Below are 27,244 nucleotides of genomic sequence, written 5' to 3' on the forward strand. Positions count from 1 at the left end.
ACATTCATCTAGGTTCATTCGCTTCAGATAGAACCTTGTACCTGTGGGTTTTTTTGTATTCGTGTCGATTTTCGAATTACTTCTACGGAAGTTATTGTGAGGCGCCTTTCGAAACTACGCCCCGTTCGCTCGGCCCGATTTTCTCTCGCATCTCCGAGTCGGGCGATACGGCCACTCCAAAACGTGAGCATCCTTTTCTATCAAATTTTTGTGTTTTTTAGATTATTTTGTCGATGACGAACCCGTGAACGCCAATCATCTGCGTGAGTGCATCATCGTCGACCAGCCGTACGCGGAAATTTAAATTAGTTGTTGGGAAATCGTGAAAAAAAGCCTGTTCATAGGCCTAACCACGCCGCATGTGCGCGGTGTGTATTGAGCGGCTAGCTAAAGATTTACCTAAATTCTGTGTGACACGCCAAAATCGACTGACGGAAAATGCAACCACGGCTGGAGTGTATCGCTATGTGAATTCTCTGCAAGCGAATCACGCCGACGTGTCCAGCATCGTTGTCGAAGTGCAAGTACTCATTGCCGGTTCCGCTGCCGATCTTTTTTGGAAGGTGCTTTCTCTCGGGCCAAAGTTCTACGCCCGGCTGGTATAAGAGGCCCGGCAGTGCTGTATAGACACACGGGCTTATCACACATACAGGCATATATATATACACACACACATACATATATATATATGTGTACATACACAAGTGTTTTGCAAGATTTGTAAAACAGAGATACGATAGTCCTGCCGCCAAAACATCATCGACAATGCTTAGTTTTGAGTTGACTGGGTTGGTGAATATTCGTTGAATTTTTATTTCATTGCAGAACGTATATTCGACGTGCATTATTAGCATTAGCGATAATGGGTTGACTGCAAATATACCTCCTGGAAGTTGACTATGTTTTTTATGCCTAGCTAATAGACTCTGTGGGAGGGAGCGCTCCCGTGTAACTTATTCTTCTACCAGCGGCCAGCTTGCACATCAACCACATATAGCCTTACAATTAGCAGTAATTCTTCAAGTATATGTATGTAATATACACGTTTCGCTTTTGGGGCCACAGTTACATTTTGTATTATTGGACTGGGCGTTCGCAACAATAGGTCCTTGAATCGGAATGGCTGAAAGAGGCGCTTCCAATGCAATTTTCACGTGGTCCCTCTCCAGTTGTCCTTCTAGAAGAAGTCATATTTTTCTCGTGTACTCTCACAGCAGACAGCAATTAGCTCCCACTTTTACCTACTACAGTAGGATAAGCGTTGAGCAGGCGCATGTATGTTTACATAAAAGTAAACATACCAATAACTTTTTGTGGTAAGTTGTATTATAATAAGGAATTTGTGGTTGTGATGTTGTGTTTGATCTGCCTGTCTTTGAACAAAACATAATTTTGAGCAATACATAATTTTTCAAGAAATGGTGCTGTGTGCTATGCCTACGTTTAATGTTTCAGTCTAGTGTACAGTCAGAGACCTGTGCCGAGTGTCTATTAGACGAGGTGGTAAATATGCTTGGCAAGGCAAGATCTAATTGGATAGTGAATCGTAGGTTTTTTAGGTGAATCCTACGCAATCCTAGGTCCAAATAACCTCATTCGGTTATTTGGACCTAGGATTATTGTAGTCTACCTTCCTTACTGTTCTATTACGGAAATAGACATCCCACGCCGGCTATCTTAAATATCAACTAATATAGTTGTTTAAAACTCTGTTTTGTTGTTTGCCTGGCCGACCCAAATCAACCCCTGAACTGGTCGAATTGGGCTTTTCACGGGTCACTAGAATTTTATCCTGAGAAAAGCTGTCCAGTTTCATCAAATGGAGCCGTTTGGTGCAGTAATTATTTCCCGGCGAAAGCTTGAACAAAGAGCGTAATGTTGATTTGGTCAAGTCTTTTTTTCTGTGATTTTTGCATCTAAGCATCTTTTACAAGAATCTATTATACATGTCTATGAGAAAGTTCTAGAGCTAAAATGGGCGGTGTTCTGGCATGATCGTCATCGGCAAATTTTCTCTGTTAATAAAATGGTAGCTGAATAGTTATGTGGAGATCTATGTAAAAAAAAGTCGTCCTCGATACCAATCGAACGCTCTCATTGAATTAAATTAAAATACGTTACATATTTCCACACCTAAAATATAGATCTTGGTGTATGTGGTCAACAACCCATAAAGAAGTTCATCTAGCCCATGTGACAGTGGGGTGTAAATGCGTTTCAAGCCATTTTAGAATGCCTTTTTAAGTGATTTTCTCAGAAGTATTGATTGGAAGGTTGTAACGGCCGATATGGCTAACACTGTAATAAAATACTTTTTTCAAAGATTACCCTTTAAAGAATTTTTTAAAAAATATCAAAACTTCGATGGCATTCCATCTGCGCGAAGTTCCATTTCGGTGACGCCAATTTTGACAAGCTGTATAACAAATACAATCCTATTTCCCATAGCTTAGACGGATATTTTGGCGTGAAAAACTCAAAAACCGAATATTGTAGCTTTTTCACTTCAGCAACACTTGAAGTTCACGTAAGGGGTATTTGCTAGTATAAAGCGAAAGCTTTTGATAAGCTGAATCGGGATGGAATACATGTTCGTATACCTGACTTTCAATTATCGGGCCGAAAGTGCCACTTAAAGGGTGAGAACTTACCGCGGTTTTATGTAGGAGGAGGGGGATGTCTTGACGCTAATTGACAGACTTTCGACGAACTACAGACGCAAACACATATCTACATCTAAAATTTATACCTTTAGTGAAAATCGCGAAAACCATACTGATTGTATCGGTTTTCTTACGTAATAATGGGGTTGCCTTTTGAGTGCCTTTTTAAGCCAGTTTTTAACAAATGACAATTGGAAAATTAATATGAAATAAATAGTAGATTTTTGCCGAATTTTCATTATTTAGTTATTATTACTATATAATTATTATTATATATAACAATGTTTTCGTAAAAAGTGTCAAAATATGTAAATGTTAATATACTAAATGAAACGTACCGACGAAAATTATATATACATATACTCCATTGAACAGAGTGCGTAACTACTTATTAAGTGAAAAATAAACATTTTTCAAGCCCTCCAAAGAACAGAATAGATCAATAGATTAGCCGGCCCTACCTGTTGCCTCGTGTGAAAAGCACGTTGTAGCAACACAGCAAAAGGCAGCATTTAACGAACGAGACAAATCAGTAGCTGGCTAAACCCTTAATGAACATATTAGTACAAACTAATGAAATGATTACAGAAGGATAACGGGTAGGAGGGACAAGGTAATTGCAATGAGATAAATGAATATCGGCACTCGACTATACCTCTATTAAACCTGGGTGAAGGAATCAGATTGGGTAAATTAATCAACAACAAGACAAGCGCAGGTCCAAGCCGACGAGTCTCTTCTGACAGTGTACATTGGGAATTGGGTTTACAGTTTAGCAGCGAAAGTTTCTTGTCAGAAATATCGCGTCGACAGGTATTCGTTGCGATCAATAGTTCTTATCTGAAAATATTGTTACAAATTTTCAAGCTTCGTATTTCAAAACTTCGTACATCATTGCACAGTTCATCATTCAAAGGATGAACCTCACGTCTGCACTGAGACATCACCAAAAACTCTCTTCCTAACACTTCACTTGGTCTGGTGTGGTGGAATGTCAATTGTATGGGGATAAAACTTGTTGCTTTATTGTGGGAATCTCACAAGGTGCTATCCGTGTAAACGGCTTAAGATCACGTACATGCTACACATAGTAAGACGTAGCTTACAATTCAGGCGCGTTAACAGGAAAGTTAATTTGTCTGATTTACTACCAGATAGATAATTGCCAAGAAGACGTAAAAGCACGCTAAATTACTGTGTATTCATCATAATAATGGCTAACGCTTGCCTATAATAATTTTACTGAGTTCCAGGACCATGAATCAGCATAAGTTAAATAAACTTGGGCCTGCGGTCCGGATCGGCGGAAAGGTGAGATATATATATATATATATATATATATCTATATATATAATTTGTTGTTATTACTTTTATTATGTAATTATTACTTCTATTTGTAGGGCGTACCCCGACGCAAGAAGAAGGTTGTTCACCGTACTGCCAATAATGAGGAGAAGAAGCTACTAAGTGCACTGAAAAAGCTTTCTGTGAACAACATTCCCGGAATCGAAGAGGTGAATGTCATCAAAGACGACGGTAGCGTCATCCACTTTAACAATCCAAAGGTTCAGGCGTCGTTAGCGCACAACACGTTTGCGATTATAGGACGAGGCGAGGAGCGCTGCATTACCGAAATGCTGCCGAACATCTTGCCACAGCTTGGTCCTGAGTCACTTGTGCACCTCAAGGACCTCGCAACCGCGCAGAGCGGTAGCGATAAGGACGTGAAAGACAAGCAGATCAAGGATGCTGAGGGTGATGATGAGGTCCCCGATCTCGTCGATAACTTCGATGAGCCCTCGAAGGCCGAGGCCGTTACAGCCTAATGTGTGTATGAATGGTATACAATAAACAATTTGTTACCAAAAACCCCGAAGCGGCTTTTTTGTTTTGTATAAGTGGGAGAAAAAGAGTTTGATACCATCACTGAAACATACAGCGCTAATTATATTTCATTTTGGCCAGAGTGAGGTCAGCTTAAATTGTGAGCAGATTTCAAACATCACATGGGAAAGGAAAGCAACTGAACAGATAGCAGTGAATCGATCAGTTCATGCAATAATAGATGGATCGAAAATACATTAATGTTTGTATGGTTGGCATAGCTACGTTTGATTAAAACTTACCTACTAAGGCTATGAACAATCTACAGATTTTAGGGTACTTCCAGCCAAGGAGCGAGTAGATTTTTCCAGCGACAATTTCGAATCAACCGATTTTAGCCGTATCGTTGATGAGCACTTACCGTGCAGAAAAAACAAGCCGCGCATTAATACTTATATGTAATAATAAGTGTTTTATTTACAAGAGCTGTCTAAATCCTAATCTCACCATGTACGTCATAAACAAAACAAGCTTACGACGTACAGACGTAGCCCAAGTACATTCACTGGAAGTATTGCTACCTGACGATCGGCACGGAAATGATCCTATTTAATCAATGGTGCCGTGATCCGGTCTTAAATACAGAAATGAATCACGGCTATCGCTGATGAACTTGTCTATTATGTCTGAGGATGTCGAAAGCCGATTTGCCTTGAATATGGCGCTTACAGTCCTGGCAAAAATGGCCTTGGTTTCTTTCATCTGTAACGTCTGCTTGGTCCAACCAATCTTTTTTACGAGCAGGATCCTGACTCCTGCTTGACTGAGAACAATCGTATTGTCTAAGGATGCACGTCTTTAGGTGAGTGGCACATGACGCGAATGAGAAATGGATCTGAAACAGCACATTATTCTCGCGGTAAATTAAATTAATGAGAGTGTGTCATTTCGCAAAGAAAAATAGGCGGAACAACTATAAGAACTGATAGAAACTGAATCTTAACTAAAAATGGATACTTCTAGTCGTACTGTGCGTGTATTGCAGAAGATCTAAATAAATGAGTTTAATCAAATTTTAGCATTTGGCTAGGCACGAATGTACCTATAAAAACGCTATAGCAGGTACTCACTTCGTGGCACTCTGGACACTCAAAAGTTTCTTGTCTTGACTTTGTAGAATCTTTAGGAGAGTCGTCGTTGTTACTGTCCTCGGCAAAAGTTTTCGGCAGCGACTTGAGACTGAAACAGTGGAGTCCGTATCATCAAGTCTAAATGCATTAATATTTATTAAATGCAGTTTATTAATCTGCAAGAATAGTAGAGCACATTCATATATATATATATATATTTGTAATCTATAGGGGAGACAAGCATTCAGGCTGTACGTACCGAATGCGTCAAAAAAAAATATCAGGATTAACATAAATATTAGTACAGATAAAAGGTGTTCTCAACTGAGGTAGTCGTATTTGGGTGTGGAAAATGACCTAAGAGAAATAAGTGAGTGAACAGCTAAACCAAGAAGAAACATTGAAACGAAGGTACGATATAGCTAAAAATAGTATAACAATGTCATAAATATTTTACCCGTTCATAACAAAAAAATAGTATGCTAAGCAGGCTTATCGTACGACTGGCACAGATTTCCTTTAGAGTTTGCACGAGCAAGTGACAGGTGTAAAGCATCGACATAAGTGAAAAAATTGCGACAAAAAAGTCTAAGTTTCGCCGTACCTTCCAAGAAGCACGAAGCCACATATACGATGCGGCTCACCAGTGAAAATGACTTTTAAGTCAGCTGGAAGCAGCCGACGTTGCGTATAATAAATGTCGGTAAATTGCGTTAACAATGAACCAATCATTTTCAGTAATCGTCTAGAAAGGCGGCGCGTTTCCGGTGATAAACCTGTGCAAACCGAATTGAACAGCACCTTTGTGAACACAAAGAGGAGAGTGCACCAACTGGAAGAGGCAATTATGCACCATATATTAAGAAGGAGCATAAATTTGCCGCGTTCATGAGACCAGCTGCGCCACACTCTCCTAATAAAGTGCCAAATGGCAAGAAAAGTATAGCTAAATGGTATGGAACTAAGTGGACAGAATTTAATGTGATTTGAATTACACTTCATTACCGCAAATTCAGATGATCAACTGAAGACTACACATCTTCTTCATTTAGTCTGAGGTACTCCTAATTGAAAGATCAAAAGGTTTATATCCCAGTTAATTCTTGTTTCTTAGTAAAATTGCTAGGAATAGATAGTATTAGGATAACGAAACATGTACTGTCGTTATTACTCATTCCCTTGTGTCTTTGTTCGTTTTCATTACCATTTTCGTTGTCGTCCTGGATACTTTCATCAAGCATCTTCCTGAACACGATCTGGAAAAGGAGTCTTGCTTGCATCACACGAAGAAGTAGCGTGGAAGGCCTGCAATCTTCAGAAGACCTCACGATACGCAGTTCGACTATGGAGTCGAGCACGAAACGCTGCACACATGGAGACGTGTGAATTTCACCTGAAACACCGTGAAACATAGGAAGCAATTGCAGCTGGTCCTAGGCCACTATAGGATGGTTCTTTGTCAGAGTATGGAGCAGGTGATATTTTAAAAGTATTTAAAATTTAATGGCACTTTTTAGTCTAATGGGTGCCTCCTAAGCATTTCAATGCATTTCTGGCAATAATCTAAATACCCGATGATGCAATAGTATTTTTTGATGATAAGAGAAATTCGTGCGGACAAGGTCTTTAAGGTAATTATAAATTATTAATAAAAAAAAGAATGGCACCAAGCATTTCAAATGCTTGATTGAATTTTAAAGTGACTCAGACTGTTGTATAGGAGCATTGTGCTTTATCTTGTCTGCGAGCTCCCGCAATCGTTTGAAAAGAGCCCTTTAATTTGTTGTCTCGATAGAAGCTTTCTAATCTCCGACTAAAGCCACGTATCAATAACACAACATGGAGAATCAGTTACCAAAGATCCTGGGCTGTTATTAAGGAGTTCACTAAATTTTTTCAATTATAACATCGGCGATGCGCTTATAACCGATAAAATCCATACTTTGCTTCTTTTACTTTTTTTCTTTTTTTTTACTATTTTAGTTCTACATTGCACAATCCAGCTTTTACTTCGGATTGTTGTTGCAAAGAATTCCTCGAAAGCGACATCAAAGACATTTCTGTAGGCAGATATGCCCCATTACCAGAGAGCTTTGATTTGTAAGTCGCGCCATTTTTAGTCGAAGAAGCGCCGAAATAGCAGTTTAGTAGTTATAAACACAAGAAAATCGTCTGTTCTGTTCGTGAAGTGTATCTACTTTTTTGAAATAAAAATGCAATATTTAAAACCGTATTAGAAACGCCAAAAATATTCTTATCAGGAAGGGCATTTAGCATTATTAGTATTGTTTATTTTCATTTGCATCACTGAAACAAGGTCGCATGAAGGTTAGGATGTATAGCTCTTATAGGAAACGCCGCCCCGAACTCACGGTGCTCACACTTTAACATATCCTTTAATTTCTTAATTAACTTTTACAATTATTCTGGAAGATAGATATTCTGAAATTGAAGGCATTTGTACTGAGGCCAAGCACTGCGACATAATATACTACGAATTAAAATGGTTTATTTTTTCTTTTACTCTTAGTGTTACTACCAAGTCGCTTCGTAGATGTCATCATTAACCTACAGATCTGGGCCTGTTTTCAAAAGTTACGACCCTCAGTTTTTATGAAGAAAGTATAACGGTTCTCAGTTCCATGAGCTCGACCTCCGTAGCCTCAATGTAAACCTGCTACACGAGACTAACAACCTGTAAAATGGAGTTGTCCTGTTCCAAATAAATCACTTCCTTTTACACAACTGTATAAACAGCCTGACAGTTACGCGTCCTTCCAAGTTATAGCCTAAAATAGCCAAACAGTGCATATATTTAGTCTATTTTGGCCTTATCGGGCCGCAACTGCGTGCAGTACCAAAGACAACGATTTCCGGGCTGTGTAACTAAATAAGTAACGTTGAAAAAAAACCAACCCAAACTCTAGTCTTAAATGCGCCGTTGTATTATGTTATAGCCACGAATATAACAAGAGAATAAGATTTCTCTTTTATACGTGGAAACCTCTCGGTCTATATATGAAGACACCCAAAGGGTTTGCTCTTACCGGCCAGCATCAGTATGTAGTGTATCGTGGACAGGCGAACGCAACCAACGAGATTCGGTTTTGTGGTCTCCAGAAGTGAGATGTAAGCCAACATTTGGTGGCGAGAAGATATCGAAAGTCCGCCTTCTGCCCCGACAATATCGGCGTCATCCAATCGAAGCGCTTCGGGGTTTAGCGCCAAGACTGAATTTGGATGAAGGGTCACGAAACCTGGCAGCAAAGGTGCGAAAAGATGAAGTAAGTATTGCTTACAGTTTGTCATTGTGACCTGAAAGTGAATAAATAAATCCCATTGCCAGGCAAGAAGGGGCAACTGTTAATAAATGAAGAAATTTTTTAAATATTGGCGAACTGTAAATTATTAGTGTTCGGTATTATGTCAGAAAAACTTTTTATTAGTAATGTTCAGTGAGGAAGAAAATACGATATCACCGCAAGGCTTTCGTTTGCTTAGCATTTGTTCTTAGTTGGGCCATACTAGACTTCACCATCATGTCGAGGCAGACCTATCCTATCGTAGGTATCTACCGGCTTTTCGAATAAGTACTTACCGTTCGTAAGATAAAATCGTAAAGCATCTAGTTGGAAAAACGGTCAATATTTTTTCGACGACCTAATATATTACATTATATAATGTAATAACTAATATTATTATCATATATTTTTTAATTTAATGATTTTAATAAAAGAAAAATTAAATTACATATATAATTTAACAAAACTGAAATATCATATATTTCAGTTTTCTATAAGTTACGTGGTAACTGTATTCCTTACAAGGACAATCGCAACTACCTTTGATTAACTTTAGTATTACTATACTCTTGATCCGTAGAGTAATGAAAAGTGGTCCCCATCGTGCCGCAAATATTCTTGTTTCCTTCCGAAAGTATCAGAGGTAAAAGTATTTCATTTTTTCAAAAAGTATTCATTTCTCTGATGCCAACGTTTTACTTTTACCCACCTTTCGTTTCCGTATGAAACAACAGATCGGTATCCTTCTTATACGAGTTGTACGCATCGCTAAACGCTACCTGGGGATAAAGTCCTGCCGCGAGAAGCCAGAGAAGCACCTTTCGCTCAGATCCGCTGAGCTCCGAACCCTTTCGCAGAAGCCGGCTAAGGGTTTTTCCTTTAATAGAACACAAGCTCACTAATTTCTATATTCGTATAACAATGACTTTCGTGGGCTGGGCAGATAGATCTTACGATACGATAAAGTACTAGTCGAAGATGAAAAATCGGGAACACTTCCCGACATTTAGCCCTTGTCGGCTACATTGCCTGTCTACTAGATTATATCGATTGCTATAACACGATCTTGATCGCGATTTTTCCTAAAGGATTGAAAAGTTACATACTGTCTTGGGCAAGTCTGAAGTCAATGTTTTTGATGTCCATCTCATCGTCTTCTTCGTCGTGATCATCACCGTCCTCATTATCAGCTGTCAATGCCCACTTGCGTTTACGCCCCTGTTTCTCTTGACGCAAAACATCCCGCTTCAGATCTCGAAGTTGTCTAATTTCCCCATGGCGACGCATTCGCTCCGACGATGTCAATTCAGCTTCGGGGATGTCGTAAAGTTTTGCATCCTGCCGCACCATTTCGCCACGTTATTTAAAAATCGACAAACTTAATTACTTTAAATGAGGTTCGATGGAAAGAAAATATAATATGTTCGTGTTAATGCGACATTCTGAGGAGTCTTCTATAGCATTTCGATACATAAGAAACCCAGCGGTAGGGCAGCTATGAATTCTCACGCGCTCCATTAAGTGCCTGAAACTGTGCGAACTTATAAAGCATGGACGACATAGCTTAATCGCATCGCACCCGCTTTTCCTTAAGGTACAGAGACTAAAATTGTAGGCATATAGAATTTTTGTGGGTTCAGCACGGCTTTCAGTTTGCACCTTAAGAATTCTGAGGAACTGACTTCGTAGCTTAGTGAGCTCGTACAAACGCTGCTCGTCAATACCACAGCGGCGACACCAGGACCCCGAGGATTCGTTGCCATCCAATTTTATGCGCAGCCACTCGTGATAGATTCGCATAATCGTCAGTGGGTCCCCGACATCGTTTTCCAAGTTCCTTGAAGAATACCAAGCAATAATTAATCGTAATTTGTAATGTAAGGCGATTGGCTTAGTCAAGGATTATAAACGAGATTGCTGAACACACGGTTAGTTATGTTGCGTCAAGCTATTTCACTGTAAGATCATTGAAAACAAAAACATGATATACTATGTAAAAATATACAGAGTTGCGTGAAATGTAGGAAGCTTGTCTTAATGAAAATACTAACTTTCTCCGTCGGCACATGTCGTAATCACGGAAACTGTGCGGCAACATCGGGTTTTGCACGCTCATAGCTGCTGCTAGCGTTAGAGCGGCTTCGAGAAGTTCACGGAACAAACATCCGAGAAGAAGGACCTATACAAGCAATCAGTAAACAGTAAAAAGCAAGAAAGTCAAGATTCTTAAGTGCGCTACGTTAACCCAAATGCATACATATTTCTGTCTTTAATTAAGAATCCGTCTAATGGTACTAATAACGTGTCTTGGAACTTGGAAACTTGGAAGCATTGCAGTAATTTATGTTCAAAATAGGGCGTATGCAGATACGATTCATTTGGTTCAGGTCTTTTACAGCAGCCACCACTCTGAAACACTAATTAGCTGCTGTAACATTCGAGAAAGTTGGCGGCCACCATTTAAAGAACGCCAGCACATTCTAGAATAATCAGTAAATATTCAAATTAATGAATGGAGGGCTTTGGAGAAAACATTTTCGATTCATATAAAGCTCCATGGCTGCTAAAAGAACGTCGGAAAGGTGTAATTGATGGACCGTAATTTTTAATTTCCTGATCGTTGTCACTAACCTTCCCCACGCTGAGATCAACAGGCAATTGGGTCAGAATTTCTCCCATGACTGTAAGAGATTCATCAGCTGTAAGAGCACCCTGCCGCGTCAATGTGCAGATCGAATGCTCCAGTAAATCCATTGGTGGACTTTCCAGGAATGGGAATTGCCTGTTACAATGTAAAATCAAAACGGGAGGAAAAACTAAGGAAATGCAACGCTTTTAATTTATGTCAACGGAAGAAAAACTTCGAAAAATGTTTGTTGAATTTTAGATTACACTGCTACGTTTTCATTGTATACATTGTAATGGTAAACAATAAATATATTACCTAACATCAGCGAGTCCTAGCTGAACCAATTGTAGCACAAGCGAGTGAAGAGGGACACGTTGGATCTCGGGCAGACTGAAATCTTCCATTTCTTCAAACTGCTGCTCGGAGTATAATCGGAAACACTTTCCAGGGCCGGTTCTTCCAGCTCGACCTTTCCGCTGCTGGGCTGAAGCCTTTGAGCACCAAAATTCCTGAAGGGAATACCCATATGAATTAATTTTCATAACAGATATCTAAGCCCATATTTTTGAAATGAGTGCCCGGTGCGTACCGCCACTACTACCAAGATAATAATTCTGTGTGAATTCTAAAGTTTGGGTAAACACAATCAGAAGCCTCGATTTGTATACTTGTACGCCAGAGGATTTTTTAAACACACTTTTGTCATCCACTATATCGTATAGCATTTCAGAAGACGAAGAAACCATACCTTGTTTTTTTAATCAATCATTCTTACACTAACGATATCTAGAAAGATTTCAAATTTGGTGTTAAGCCGACCTTCAGCTTTTGCATGCGACAGGCAGCAAGATACGTCATCTCTTTGACCTTGCCGGAGTCGATCACAAAGCGAACGCCGTCTATCGTAACCGATGTTTCGGCGATGTTCGTTGCCAAAATACATTTTCGAACGCCTAAAATGATTCAGATTATATAAAAAGAATCTTTTGTTGATTTTTACCCTCTAACACAATGCACTGGGTACTTCCTCGTATTTTGCATCAGCTGATAATTATGCTTTCTGAATTCAGTTACAACTTACATTTTGTATATATTATTGGCAGGCCTTGAACTACGGATCCTTGCTAACACTCTCAGCTAGGGCTATAGCCGTTCAAGCCACAGTACAGACATGACGAGGATTATACGAATATGAAACAGCAAAAGGCTCTTTTACAAACCTTCGGGCGCCGGTAGAAAAACTCGATCCTGCTGTTTTAGCGGCAGCGCCGAGTACAGGGGCAAAACGGTCCACCCTTTCCGACCGTCTAAAGCCTCTTGTAACGTTGATATCTCTTGTGCTCCACTGAGAAACACGAGAACGTCGCCCCGCTCATTTTTCGCTGTAGTCTGTTCAATCAGACTCAGGACCTACGACCGCATAATCTTTCCTCGGATTAGATCTTACTAGACACTCTTAAGTTAAGAGAAAAATAGTGGTGATAGGTAATAGTGATGAATTATACTTAAGTATAATTAATCACTATTTCGTTGTGGCTACACAGCCGGACAAAACTTAACGAAGCACGTGGCCTAATTCGTACCTCTAAACTAGAAAAAACAAATGTCCCATGTTTTATAGACTGAGGGGGAAAAGATATTTTTCCTACTCACTCGAACATATGGAGTAGGGTCGAAGTTAGCCCGTCGCTTATATCTTGCCTGTGGCTCACGATCGCGATCTGGAGGAAAATATTCTATCTCAACTGGATACAACCGACCCGGTACCTGAAAACAGTATATATTAGAAAACTGACTAATGGCCGTTCTCAAGTTGACTGTGACCTTCAGGCAAAATTTGCTCTTTGAAATACAAGACGAATACGTTTTTATCAATAATCAGAGAGCATTAGAATTTAATAACACAATATTGGGTCGTTCACTACATAAATTATTCCTGGGCACTACCAGGAATCGAAAGGAAAAATCTTTTATGGTTTTCTCGTCTAGGGTGATCACCAATATCCAGCCGTTTAAGCATTAATTCAGTATTCGCAAGTAATGAAGCAGTAGCTGCCACATGCCGCTTACGATCAAATGGTGACATTATAAAACCTTTTAAGGTCATCATGAGATATATACCTGAATAACTGGACAATTGTCAAAGTAATTAGAGAACAGTTGAAGATTAGCGGTCGCACTCATGAGGATGATACGGAGCTCAGGCCGCTTCGTTTTTAGACACTTTACAAGTCCTATTAGCAGGTCGCATGACAAGTGACGTTCGTGGACCTCGTCAAGAATGATTACTTGGTGGGCAGACAGCGGTAGGCGGTCCTCACTTTCAACCTTTATATGATAGACCACAACAGAATACCCATTTCACAAGAATCGCACAAGATTAGTTCACACAATGGAACATAATGAGATAAAAATATAATAGATTAATTGCAATATATTATTATGTCAAAGAGTTGAGAAAAATGGTTTTCTCTAAGTCTATTTGCTAATCAAATACAGCACTAGGTTCAACATATTCAAGTATATAGAGCACAAACATGTATTTCTTAGGCATTTATTATACCCTCGCTAATATGGAGATTACTACGAAATTGAATCTGTGTAATGTGACAATCGAATTTGTGGAAAACAGGTACTGAGTTTCGCAGCTTGCTTTCTGGGCTCCAAAAGCTAACTTACGAAGTTCGGCAAGGTTTAAATTTACTTACCTTACACGAAGCAGAGGTCTCGGAAGGATCCGCGACCGGCAGCTTAGTGTTCGAGAGACCTCCTGACTGAAAGCCTTCGATTGACTCAGCACTAGAAGAAGATTCATCTTTATCCTTCAACGGCGTTGAAAGGAGTCGCAGTAGAAGGCCCTCTGTCATGAATATCAGCTATGCCATGTGCAAACACCAGAGACGAGTCAGTTAAGTTAGAGAGGATATCAAATAAAAATAGTTTAACTTCATTATGAGTTGAAAACTAGCCCATATAATAAATGCAAATTTCTAGGAGTTAAATAAGTACAATCTTTACATTTCATACGAACTAGTGATACCATATAGGGTACCGATGTCCATTAAATACGTATGCCAAAGCGACACTAAAAATTACTTAATACGGTATTCCTTTTGCTTCTGAGCATACCTTCGTGTTTTTACTAGTCTTTTTCTCGAAGCGTATGTGATAGCCGACGACCGAACCTAGCTCGCATCCAACTTCGTAGCTAACTCTGTAAAAATGTCATAATCAAACAAAGAAAAATGAAAGCAGCATATTGAAATTGACTAAAAGAGTTTTAAAGGCTATAGCTGGTAGACTTTCTATAACTTAGCAGTCTGTTTCATCTGTTCCGTCTATGAGCGCTGCAGATCTGACATCGACATGAACTTGTCTAGTCATCGGTCGTCCTTAATGTCCTCTACCAGCCTCATATTTCTACCAGATTGAAGATTAACTGATGGGTTTATCTGAATACTGGACAATTTTTAAATGAGCATAATTTTAATAGTGTTGTGGCATAACCCAACCTGGCCGCTAACGCGATTGCTGCAAGCCGCCGGGGCTGAGTGACCACCAAACCTTCGTAGCCTGCCTCCAGTAGGTATCGTGGTACTTGTGTTGACTTTCCACATCCCGTATCACCAGCAACAACAACTACCTGTGTATTTGGACATTAGCAGCGTACACTATATCTCAGACATTACCTAGACAAACAGGAAAAACGTATTAAAAGAATAAAGTAGCTCAGAAAGCATTCATTGTATAACCTGAAATCGACGCCATTTTGAACTACCTGATTGTCTTTCAGGATCCGAACTAGATTATCCCTTTCCTTGGCTATGGGAAGCCCCTCCTGGAACTCCTTTAGCTTATTAGCCCTTTTCTCCCGCTGTTTTTCTAGAAACTTCATATAGGTATTGAGAGCTCCCCTCATAAAGTCCACATCTTCTTCTTTAAGGTAATCCCGCTGATTCCTATCAATGACTATCCGCTGCAGGAGCTCCTGCGTGGGCCTATTCCAGCATGGGAAGGGCCCCGAGACCTCGGAAGAGTCTCCTAGAAACAATCGCAGTAGTATCCCTGATTGTATTACTAATGCACAAGTCACAATGGCGTCGTGTATTGAAACTAAATCGGATTGCGTTTAAGATTCGTCGACAGTTATCCATACGACTGCGTTTGTACGATGATTTGTTAGATACATGGAGCTTGTATATTCTAAAAACAAATGTAGAACAACGAGCGAAATGCACGACGCTGTTACTTCTGTATGAAATGACATCAATAGCCATCAAGTACTCAGTGGTGCGAAGTGACCTTATCAACGTCTACCGACCGTCTGTACAATTGTCAAGACTAGTCGACACAAACCTTGTCCTACGTCATCGCAAAAGGTTTTCTTCGACGCGTTGGCCATCTTATCCTCATAGCGGGGTAAGAACCTCCAGAAGTTATCATATTCGTCGCTAAATTTGTTGATTGGTGCTTCCGGTGTAAAGAAGATTCGTGAGAGTTCGGCTTTGAACCTGAGTAATGATTTTCGTCGATCACAGTCCGCCTGTAGGAGTCCCTGTCGATTGCTATGCCGACTATCAGCCATGACGCCTGAACCGTAAAAATATTTTTAGAAAAATATTGGAAATCTATATATTTGATCGGATGTAGAAGAAAATCTCTTTCGCCTATCGGAGATTTTAGTGAAACGATACTTTAAGCCGCAACCATAACATCTGCAGCCGACCCTTGCAGCATAATTACCCAATACACACACCACGTGAGTTGAAACTGTTTTCTGCTACACATTGAGTAGAACTAAACTATAATTTAATTTGGAGGTCTAAAGGATGCTTTTAAAGCTACCATATCATTTTTTCTGCTTGATACTCCGCACTAATAAGCACTTTAGATTTAGCCTGAGAATTTGATTTTTCAGTGGGAAATGCGTGTCGTTCAAAAAGTATATTCTCACTAAATAACGTTATAGGGCTCGTCCAGATTTAAGAGACGCTAAAATCGAAAACCCACTTTTACCCTAGACAAAATTACTTTTGCAATGAGTGGATATATTACATTTAATGGATATATTACATATAACTTACTAAGCTGCCACGGAACTAACGCAACACTTATATGTTGTTAAATGAAACAGGTGTAGTGCTCACTTCGAATGCCGTATTATTTTGTACAACAGCGTTGATCACTCTAAGCAATTAGTATGCACCACGATTTACACAGACACAATTCACATATTATCTCTCGCTTTTTAGCACATTGGACTTTTTAGCACACAGTTCGCTGTTTTATGTCTTACGACTTCTTCTGAGAAGTAGTATAAGATCGCAGTAGAGTCACCTGCACCTTGCTAGAAAAATCAGCTGGGCGCTAATGTTTTGTTTGTATTCGCCGTTTCAGGGAGAGGGCAAGCGTGGGAAAGAGCATTCGTCAATTACGCGCGTTCTCACGCCAGGCGATATAGTGCGAACGTAAACATCATTTAGAGATTAAAATTAGCTTGAATTATGAATTGAATAAGATTCTATAAATCGTGCGAGTAACTATTGGATATCTGGCGGGAAGTTGTTGGCTGAAAGTAGCAGGGCTAGCTAATTTGAGCATAACTACCAATATACCCCACTGGTCAAGCGGGAGTATGCGTCAAAGTCCACCAGTCTATTGTAGACTAAAGTAAATGCATTTCTTCGATGCGTTGACCATCTTGCCATCTGGTTCTCATCGCGGGATAAAAACCTACGGAAGCTATCATGCTTGGCCTTAAGCCTATTGATTAGTGCTTCCTTATACTACTCAGTCTAGAAGTTATCCTCGGTTTACCTAGAGATTTTTATTTGTAGTGATGTTTATTTAAATATTTATTTAAAAAGCGCTTTTCCAATGCAGGAGTTCTTTGAATAACCTTTTCCGCTACAAAAAGTTCCTCCGTAACTTTTGGAAAAAGTGACCAACGCACAAGAAAATGCATCATACTAGATAACACGAGCTCTTATCTTCTTCCAAAATTAAGCATGGGTGCTTCGCACAACTTATACGTTGTGCATTTAAACATATTGCGGTCTTTTTTTCACACACTACAGTTATATTTTGGCTAGACAAAAGTTGTCGAAAGACTTCTAAACACGTGGCTCATATATAGATAATATCATATCTGTCGCAGAAACGTATACACACTCTAAAGCAGAGAATCCGCTACTTTCACTTACGTCTAATTTCAGCGCCAATTTTAGCAGACGCTTTTGCGACCGTCCCAATAAAGTTTGAAATGAAGCACTCTTTCGTGCGATGCATACCGCCCTTGTCAATTTACATTACAAAGCATCTAAGAAAAATGCCATTAAGTAGCCAAATCCGTTTCGTTTTCTTATTGTATGTAGAAATTAAGTATTTTTATCAAAAGACTCGAGAATGGTTAGGTATGTCTAAAGCACATCTTTCGTTGCCATCCCGGTCATTCCATTGGTTAAATCTGGACAAGTCAATCAAACATCGTTTAATGTTGTTATCACTAGCAGTCTAGCATTTACAAGCAAACTAGTTCGATGGTAGCATTGGCCGTACTAGCTATATATAAAGGATGAATAAAAGAAGCGCTTGAATATAATGCTAGCATTCTTACGTATCAGTATGTACGATTAGTTTACGCCCTATTGGCAGCATCAAGTCCTACGTTGTGTAAAATGCTTATATATTACACAAAATAAGGTTGTCATGGGCCAGGCTTTGCCAGAACCCACTGGTCCTGAATATCGTGTTTTCTTTCAAGCAGCTGCCGGAATCTATGTTACACCACAGCTTGCCCCCAGGAGCAAAGACATTGTTCATAACAATCATAACACTGCAGCTGAACCGGATATTGTTCAGTAACAGCTAGACGTACAGAATTCGACGCCATAAAACCCAGTTTCTGGCAGAATTAAAAGGCAACCATTGTTCTGTAGGTCATCTTGGTTATTCTAAAGCCGATGCTGATGTAAGCGGAACTTAATGCTCGTGAATACGTAGTTTATGTCATATATGAGAGAAATTATTTTAGTTATCGTTATTTCCAAACTATTTTTGCCTATTAGTTCTAAAAAGGTATGATCCAAAAAAAAGCGGGCAAATCCAGTACCACGTTCGCCGAAATCCTCGGGGCGGACCGATTGACCCCTCTAAATTACACAACTTTGGTGAACTAAAATTTTCAGGGCTGTGAATATCATTTAGCGTAAATCTGACTGTAGAATAAGCTGAGTTATGCAGCAGTCTATGGCATCGTAATATCGACCATGAACATCGGCGATTCCTGTACACGTTTCGTCATGACTTAACAAAGTCACCCTAGGCTTACAATAATCCTCAATACCTTCCTCATAAAGGGGATCATCCATTACACACTGTATATACTGTAAATGATCTGTTGCACGTCTGATTTAGGACGTGATGTTGTTTAACGCACATACAGAACGTTCAACGTATCATACATCTCTACGTACATATACAGAAGCGTTGTATCTATTTTCGCGGCTATGAAAAAATGGGTGGAAAACTTCGTCTTCGTCCAAGCCGATTTGCCCAATGACAAAATGGAGAAAAGATATATCATTTCAGTGACTGAAACTACCTGGAGGACCCAATCTAACGGCAAATATTTAACTCACCTTTCGACTCTATATACATAACGTTGGTCGAAACAAACTGAATAGATCAGGAGGTCGGTTGGTGTTCGCAGTAAAGTGATCTCCCTTAAGTAGTCTGCTGCTCTTTATTCAGCATATTGATTAACTGTAGCAAATACAATCAGCTATTGACATGTTCTGAGATCGAGAATAAGCATTAAATTTCCTAAAGAAATGCATAGGTATTGCAAGGTTCCGATCTTTTGAGGCAAATCTCCAAAAGAAAGATTTCCGAGTAAGACACAACCTTCTACGCGTGCATCAAAAGCAAACGAGTCGGATTCAGTTGGCAGCTAACTAAGAAAAAATCACGTAGAAGAACTTAACATTAAATCATCATAGCTCGTAATATATTGATATTGACAGTAGCTCTTGTTCGATGTAATTGGCTTTACGGGTAATGGTAGGTACCTCTTGCAACCGTCAAATAAATGTAAGAGATGTACGCCTGGTACTACTGTTATGTATTGCTTCAGACCACTATCCCCCAGCACTTTTAAATTTTGAAAATAGGCGTCCTTACTAAACACCCTTAAATTAAAGAAGCCAGCAGGCCACCGTTGTACTATCAGGAAAATTTTCGAATCATCAAGTTATCGGGTAGCACTACCGACCTGTTTATACTTTTCAGTCTAAGCTTGCCTATATGAGCCTTGCTACGTCAACAGAGTTCATTTTTATCAGATTCAAACGACTAACTTCGTGGTAACGTTATATTCCAGCACCACGTAACAGTTAAGTTGTCACTTCAAATTTCGTTCGAAAACTGAGGTGCAAGGGGACCCGTGCAGATTTGTATAGAAAATATTATACATAACGGACATTCATGTTTTTGAAATGGTGAATATACTGGATGTATTTTGTTACATGGCATGGAAACTCACCATTTTTCACAGAACGTGCTGCAGTACGAACTATGAAAAGGCTCACCATGAGTTAGCTGAATCGATCATACTGTCCTGCACGGAAATGCGGTACGAAGGTTTGTTGCGTAGGCCGTATCGTTCTGCCGTTGTCAGCCGGTCAAGAGTCACCATCGACTGCAAAGAACCGCCAAACAAACCCGAACTGAATTGTATTATAATTTATTACATTAAGCGGGGTAACTTGAATCGAAATCACAGTTGTATTCTATATATTGCGACCCAAGAGAGCGCAGCGGCTTGATTAGCTGGCAAACTTGGCTCTTTGCAAACTTCACATAGGACAAGCGAACGCATTGGACATTGAAGACAATGCGCCATATTTGATGTGATTGGAAGGCATTTTACAATAAAGAGCTACACTGTTGTTAAAGTTAGAGCGTGTCGGGGGATAGAGTTTTGGTTGGCTTTTTTTTAATTTTGTTTTATCGGCGCCTTTTTCCTGCTTGAAAACAGTGAAGATTATTAATCCTGTCGAAGGGACATACTTGTAGGACTAATCGGATTTAATGAATAAGAAGGTCCAGGACGAACCGTCTCTTCGCTCACTATTTAAAGTTAATAACGGCACAAGATAACTCTCGCCACTCTATGGGTACATCGGCCTTAAAATCCATGGGATAATTTCAGTAACATACTGGCGTGAATGCCGCGGGCTTGCCTTAGTGTAGTGCCGCATCCGGTACCAATTGGGCCCTGCGCATCAACAGTATAAACGTCTACAAGTTTTAAGCTTCATGTTTAATAATATTACCGTTGAGCATTGTTTCGGGTGGTTGGAGGCCCCATTTAACACGGAACAAAACTTCTTCACCTAAACCCTTTCATGTAGGTCTAATTTCAGTAGGGGACAGGTTTCGTCTCTAAGAGACAGTACGGATGCTGTACATAGCAACGAGCCTTTTCCTTTGCCCGCTTGGCTACAGTGTGCTAATGAATCGTACCATGAGCATATGATACTTTGTCCGGGTTACTTCTTAGCTATATAGAATTTTACTCATCTTAAAAAGTACAGTTTGCCGTTGTATGAACTAATGCCTTCTTGTTTTCGGGTTAATTCAGTACATGTATGCTGACCGTCTTGCTGTTTTTGCATATTACAATTATAATGCACACACCCGTACCATTTACTGGTCAATCGAGAGTAATTTTCTCTTATGAAATTATTTCACGATAGATATTTCTATCAGCAGTCGGATACCCCACAGGGTCACACATGTAAATTCTGGATTCAGTTTGACTTAGAAATGATCGAGCGATATGCGTCGCAACCAATTATATTTATCGGAATCTTTGAGATCTGTTTTGATAAAGCTGCATGAAATATTTATTTCATATTAATGTACTATATTAACATATATTACAGGATTGCTATAATTCCTATAAGCTTGTGGAGGAAACTCTTATCTAGGCATATTTCGTAGTTTACACCTAAAATATTTGTCTGCCTCAATCATTGTAACTGGGCCAAAAATGAAAGGGATTAGAAAGATCTGCGGCAGTTTGATATTACTTCATACGATTATCGGTGTTGGCAATCCTATTAACTAGATGCAAGAACAACTGAAATTGTAGCAGGAAGAGATCCGTAAAGAAATCGGGACCTTGGTGCAAAAAACCTTTGACTTCGACCAGTGTGCTAACCGTGAAATCCGATCAAAAAAGAGAAAGAGGAAACAATTATATATAATACTTATAATAAAAAAGACGAAACAGCCCTTCTTCCAGAGTTATCGTTATTAGCTACCATCCGGTCATCCCAGACCATGAATTTGAAAAACCGTCGCTATGCTTCTAGCATTTGCTACTTAATATTTTGAGTTCGACGTCCGATGCTATTGCCTTAGTTAAGCAATGATGTGGACGGCCGGCCTCTTGTTTTATGTGTTTACGGCCGGTCTCATACTTCGACCATCTCGCGAGCCTTTCACGTGCCTAAATTTTCAGTCTCTACGATGTTATGAGGGTAACGTTAAAGCTAGTTGTAGATACCTTTTCCGCTTCGTGGTTGGAAGCAGGCGTCTAAGACAAGGCGTTACTGAGGCAACAGCGATCAATATTAGCGTAATTCAACAAGACCCAGCTTCGATTTGCCGATACGAGCCAGATGTTTTCTTAATCATACAGCTATTAGAATCAACAATGCCTACAGATACATTTTGTCGGTGTCGATATTATGGCATTTATTCCGTGAGATATTCGAAGTAATTCCCATCATATTATTGGCAACAGGTCTCTGTTTCGAAAGGCGGCAACAATTCGTAAGCAGAGCTTAAATGCTTCTGCAAACTCGAAAAAACGCTACCTGAAAAATCGCAACATAATTTATGGATGATGCGACGTCGCTTACTACAATAAAGCGTTGAGGACGCAACAATCTTTGCCGAAAAACGCCGTAACACGAATCCGACGTATTTCACAGACCAACATAAAATAAAGGTCACTCGCAAATACGAACATTATTATTCGATTTCAATTTTAACGCGTAGATTTTTACTGCTTTTATAACCTTCACGACACCATTGAGGTGCCGGTCCCGAGTGAAATACGAATCGCGAATGATTGAAATCGTTGTATGAATAGATTTAATTGATAAAAGTTGGAATGAATCGTATTAGAGGTTGATTTTTATGTACTGCCTTACCACTCAAGAATGTCCAGCCGGTATAGAACGACACGATGTACATTATTACTGCTATCAAAGCTGCCACATAATATTGAGATCACTGGTAAATCAACCCCGCCTTTCCTAGCAGCGCTATGGTCATAAACTATAAAGACATATTATGTCATTTGTCATTGCTGACGTGGCCGAACTAGATGATACGATTTAACTACAGAGTTCATTGAAAAATATCCTTCTATTATCATATCAAAGAAGCTTAATAAGGATTCATAATTCACAATTTCATGGTGTAAAATTTATTTTTTACTATAAATATGCATAGATATAGCGAAATTTAGGCTTCTCCGGACCACTAGATGATCGAAGTTGCGCAGGCCAGCGATCCAATTTTCGCAATAGTCGATGTTTATGTTAACGATTCATCCTAACTAACAATCAATATATAATTATACTCTGCAATGAGCGAAGTAGGTAGGCGTAGACTAGCTTTAAAGAACTTATTAATAAGCTCGCACCAGTCGCGTTTCATAGGATCTTTAAACCTATAGCATAATAGAGTACCTATAATGTTTTAAAACGTAAAAAGTATGCCAGCATCTATCAGTTAGAATCGTGATTTTCATATAGAACTGAGTACAATCAGTTTTTTACCCGGTTAACCCGTAATAAGTGCGCTAAAATTGCGGAATCATAAGAGCAGACTGCACAATTCTGACGTACATAATTCTCGAGTTTAAAAATGAATCCAGTTTCCATTTCTATGACCATTTTCTTAAGACTACACTTGACCTGACAAAAAAAATATACCATGCAGGCCCGCAAGTTTGAGATTAGAATATGATCCATGTTTTGTTTGTTTCTACCTCAAAAAAACGTGCTTTGTCTATTGTTGATTTGTAGCAGCATGCTATCCTACTGTCAAGTACATATATGTCTTGTACAAAAATCACAGGCTTCATTTTACCTTTGTACGTGTCGAGTCTTACAACCGGTATCGCCGTTAGACAATCGATGACATAGCTGACTCCCAGCATTAAACGAACTGTGTCTGTCTATGCGCGATGGTGTCGAACCTAGACCACAACGTGTGTCCCTAATATTAGCAGGCAAATACGTTAGCCATAAACCTATGACAGGGTTTCGTTGTATCTAAATAATCTATGTTTGCCCAAGTTTGTGGAAGACTGAAGGTGACGATGTTACGAAAATGATGGGAATGTCATAGAGTATGGTGATGTATACCCACGATAGGCAATTTTTGTTTTTAGTTTACCTGGTCTAATAATGGTGATTTAATAGTTTCCTTAGATAAATATGTCAATAAGCGATAAAGACAATTACTACTCTATCTAACATAGGAAAATGGCTAGATGCAACGATGAGAACAATAATAATAGAGTTCTAGTTTGGCACCTTTCGGATCGAGACGTCAATTCTAATATTTCGATGGGTCGCGAGTTCATCGAGCGGTGGCTCACTCAAACGATACCTAAAAACAGCATTCGGCTGCGAGTAACAGCGGATTAAACATATGCTTATTATCAACGCTAAGATAGCTAACCATAGAAAGCGTTCATTAAGTAGACGTTTAATTGCGCCACTGAAGTGCATGATTTCGTTTTTAATGCAAGTACCATTACGGCAGACCTTGCTCAAATGCACGGAGCATGGACTTCCTTCAGGCAAGCCATTACTACCATGGGCTGGCCCGCATATCCCGTCATGGAGACAGCATCTCTTACACGCATCAACCCCTGGGCAAAAGCAGTCTTCCATGTGCTTGGCAGCACAGTAGTCCTGACATTTGCCTCTGACGCAAACGCCGCCCTTCCCGCATTTGGTGCCATCTTCGAGACTTAGCTTAACCGGCTCGCATCGTGCGTGTCGCCAACAACAGATTCTACAGGCGTTCAACCCGTTGCACCGACAGCTTTCTAAACCGATAGATTTACAATAGTCTTGACATACACCGGTTAAACATCTGCCTCGATTTCGACACTCGGAGCCGTCTTGAGCTGGCTTTGCTACGGGGCAATGTTCGCTTTGACCCGAACAGCTTGCGGCACGTAGGCACTCACTGTGATTTGGTGCTCGACAAAGCTTTCCTGCTCGAGCGAATTTGCACTCCTCGCAGCATCCGTAATTTTTTTGACTGCACTGTGCCTCGGACCTTAGACGGCAGTGCTCGGTACAACAGGGCCCACCTCTGACACCCTCATCGCAGAACTCATCCGAGTCGACCTTTCCATCGCCGCAGGATCCCAGCTTCTCGAAGCAGCTTTGTCTAAATTTAAGAAACGTCGACATTTGCTCTATACTCGCCTTGGAAAATGTCTGCACCCGTCTGAGGTTTGCGGTAGAATCAGACATTATGTATTTTTTTGCGTGGACGTCTCTGTCATGTTCGGCACCCCACAGATGGCCCAGTTCATGAGCCAAAGCCCGGATCAGTTCGATTCTCGATATAAGTTCTCCGTGGTAAACGGCTGTGACAACTACCGCATTCGGAGTTATCCTTGTTCCAGAAGGAGTTAGTCTTGGCCGAGCACAAACTCCTGCCTCGGTCTGTACACTTCCCACGAAGCTTAGTCCAAGCTCGCTACAAGGGCTGAAGTCTCTAGCGGTTAAGAGGACGGCTCCACACGCATCGGAGTTTTCCTCACTTTCGTTCGTGGAAAATGAGATCAACATTCTATCGATGGACATATTCAGTGACGCGCTGTTAAAGTGGCTTGGGTCATTATGCGGACGTTGGTACACCGTTGTGTTACCGATCTTAAATCCAATACGCCTAAACTTGCGAGCATCATCGTGAAACGCCGTGTTCATGAAAATAGGGTTTAAAGCCTTGAGAAGCCAACCGATTTCTATGTCTGTCCTCTCCAGGGAGCCTTGACCGATACGTCGAAAAAATGTATGGTCTGCAACCATCCGCAACCTGCAGTACATGTTGGATTTTAATCCTACGACGACCACCTCGTTTCGTGGTTCTGGTGCGAATACTACGGGCAGATGACGCTCGCATTGACCCAGTGGGTCCGTGTAAAATTTTTCCTCGTCGATTTCGTTAATCGTGACTTCCGGCCGTCGCGAATAATTCCCATAGCCAGCTACTCTGAACTGTTCGTTCGGAAAATGTCGTTCGAAAGATATCTCATAGTTGCGACCGTCCCTACTAACAATGCCGGAAAATTTCTTTTGATCGTCTAGGACTAGTACCCATGATCCGGGGTACTCTGCTAGCACGCCCTCAAAGATATTGTTGTCAATGTTAACTGCTGCTAAACCAGATTTCGGCGTCGTGATCGTAGCTGCCTGCTTCATTCGAACCGTTCCAAAGCCGTCGATTGAGAACTCGAGCGGATTACCGACACTTTCGTGGGATTCAAGTATTGCAATTGAGCACCATATTACGAGTAAACGTATAAGGACACCCTGAAATTTAAACTGCAAAGAAAATTATGGAAAATTGTCATTGAAAATGTGATGAAATTTTTTCCCGATTTAAACGTTCTGTTATTCAAGGGTTATTCTGTTGAGTTAACGTTTGATCATCTATATTGCGTCATGTACATTATTATTATAGTTGGTCTGGTATTCGAAAACGCTGCTTCAACCTGTTGAAATTATCGCTATTAAGGTCTGTTACGACAACGGTGATTATCGAAATGGTTATGTTTGATTCAGGTGACTATAGGATGACCTTTGTCAAAGTTTGGCTTCAAGAAGTGTTCTGTGTATGTGACTGAAGTCAGTACCTCAACACAATACAGTGCCTATACTAATTTTGGTTTTTTTTTGGAAACACTGTCCAAACTCTAAAGGCTTAGTAATAATCTAAAGTTTCAACGTTTCGTTAGAGATAATCACAACGGGTAGCGAACGCACAAATCTAAGACTGAGCCTGCTAACGTTCGATTTCTTTTAAAGCACCTTAACGCCTGCTATCAATTTGTTAAATCTAGAAATAAGGCCAATAGAATTTCTGCATTAAATTTCGCACATGGCCTGGAGAGACACACACACACACACACATGATCATGATGACATTGATTTATCGATCGGACATATACATTATGAATGAATTGCATAGCGTAAATGAAGTTATGTTCCCTCTACAAACAGATACGAAAGGCATAGCACGAAAAAGTCTCATGCAGATCAAAATCAATATCTAATAAATATGTCCTGACCACTCACTTGGCAATGGGCGTTGGTTTGCGATTGATTTGAACAGGCCGCTGACATCTTGGTAGCGATGAACATGTCAGCACAATGAACACATTTGACGGTTTCGTATAAAAGAAAAAACGTTTCGGAAATAGATTTGCTGGCGTTAGCGTCGGACTATTGCTTCCTTTCTCGGTCTACAGTACATGCCACATTTCTACGCAAAATATGACAAAGACAGAACATCTAACCCCTATCATAAGAAGAACAAAATTGCACTTAGGGAATATATATACACAATGTGGATTTGATGGCGGTC

At 40.0% G+C, this 27,244-nt stretch overlaps 3 protein-coding genes across 9 annotated transcripts; 1 reads left to right on the forward strand and 2 right to left on the reverse strand.

The window, feature by feature from the left end:
- Positions 1-229: 229 nt before the first annotated feature.
- Positions 230-4,539, forward strand: LOC111269083 (transcription factor BTF3 homolog 4). Of its 3 annotated transcripts, none has more exons than XM_022848431.2 (3): positions 230-563; positions 3,917-3,974; positions 4,064-4,539. In XM_022848431.2, exons 2-3 carry the CDS (start codon positions 3,921-3,923, stop codon positions 4,487-4,489), a joined length of 480 nt encoding a protein of 159 aa, XP_022704166.1. In that variant the 5' UTR covers positions 230-563; positions 3,917-3,920; the 3' UTR covers positions 4,490-4,539. The 3 variants fall into 3 exon arrangements, with proteins under 3 accessions (XP_022704166.1, XP_022704167.1, XP_022704165.2); XM_022848432.1 differs by lacking the exon at positions 230-563 and adding an exon at positions 581-599; XM_022848430.2 differs by lacking the exon at positions 230-563 and adding an exon at positions 1,194-1,316.
- A 393-nt stretch (positions 4,540-4,932) lies between these two features.
- Positions 4,933-16,885, reverse strand: LOC111269082 (putative ATP-dependent RNA helicase DHX34). Of its 5 annotated transcripts, none has more exons than XM_086971970.1 (21): positions 16,696-16,885; positions 15,905-16,138; positions 15,327-15,589; positions 15,061-15,191; positions 14,678-14,762; positions 14,257-14,424; positions 13,670-13,876; positions 13,202-13,315; positions 12,769-12,958; positions 12,368-12,501; positions 11,864-12,057; positions 11,551-11,701; positions 10,971-11,098; positions 10,579-10,756; positions 10,026-10,257; positions 9,699-9,796; positions 8,665-8,932; positions 6,822-7,010; positions 6,222-6,393; positions 5,618-5,726; positions 4,933-5,382 (listed from the first exon to the last, which is right to left on the reverse strand). In XM_086971970.1, exons 2-21 carry the CDS (start codon positions 16,131-16,133, stop codon positions 5,146-5,148), a joined length of 3,477 nt encoding a protein of 1,158 aa, XP_086828096.1. In that variant the 5' UTR covers positions 16,134-16,138; positions 16,696-16,885; the 3' UTR covers positions 4,933-5,145. The 5 variants fall into 5 exon arrangements, with proteins under 5 accessions (XP_086828096.1, XP_022704164.1, XP_086828097.1 ...); XM_022848429.2 differs by having other exon boundaries at positions 8,665-8,874; positions 9,629-9,796; XM_086971971.1 differs by having other exon boundaries at positions 5,204-5,382; positions 5,618-5,755; positions 8,665-8,874; positions 9,629-9,796.
- A 3,247-nt stretch (positions 16,886-20,132) lies between these two features.
- Positions 20,133-27,003, reverse strand: LOC111269090 (disintegrin and metalloproteinase domain-containing protein 17-like). The gene is made up of 3 exons (XM_022848454.1): positions 26,956-27,003; positions 24,403-26,190; positions 20,133-20,246 (listed from the first exon to the last, which is right to left on the reverse strand). The coding sequence occupies exons 1-3, from the start codon at positions 27,001-27,003 to the stop codon at positions 20,133-20,135; spliced, it is 1,950 nt and encodes a 649-aa protein (XP_022704189.1).
- Positions 27,004-27,244: the final 241 nt, after the last annotated feature.

Source organism: Varroa jacobsoni, unplaced genomic scaffold, assembly GCF_002532875.2.
Source record: "Varroa jacobsoni isolate VJ856 unplaced genomic scaffold, vjacob_1.0 scaffold_1352, whole genome shotgun sequence".
NCBI lineage: Eukaryota > Metazoa > Arthropoda > Arachnida > Mesostigmata > Varroidae > Varroa > Varroa jacobsoni.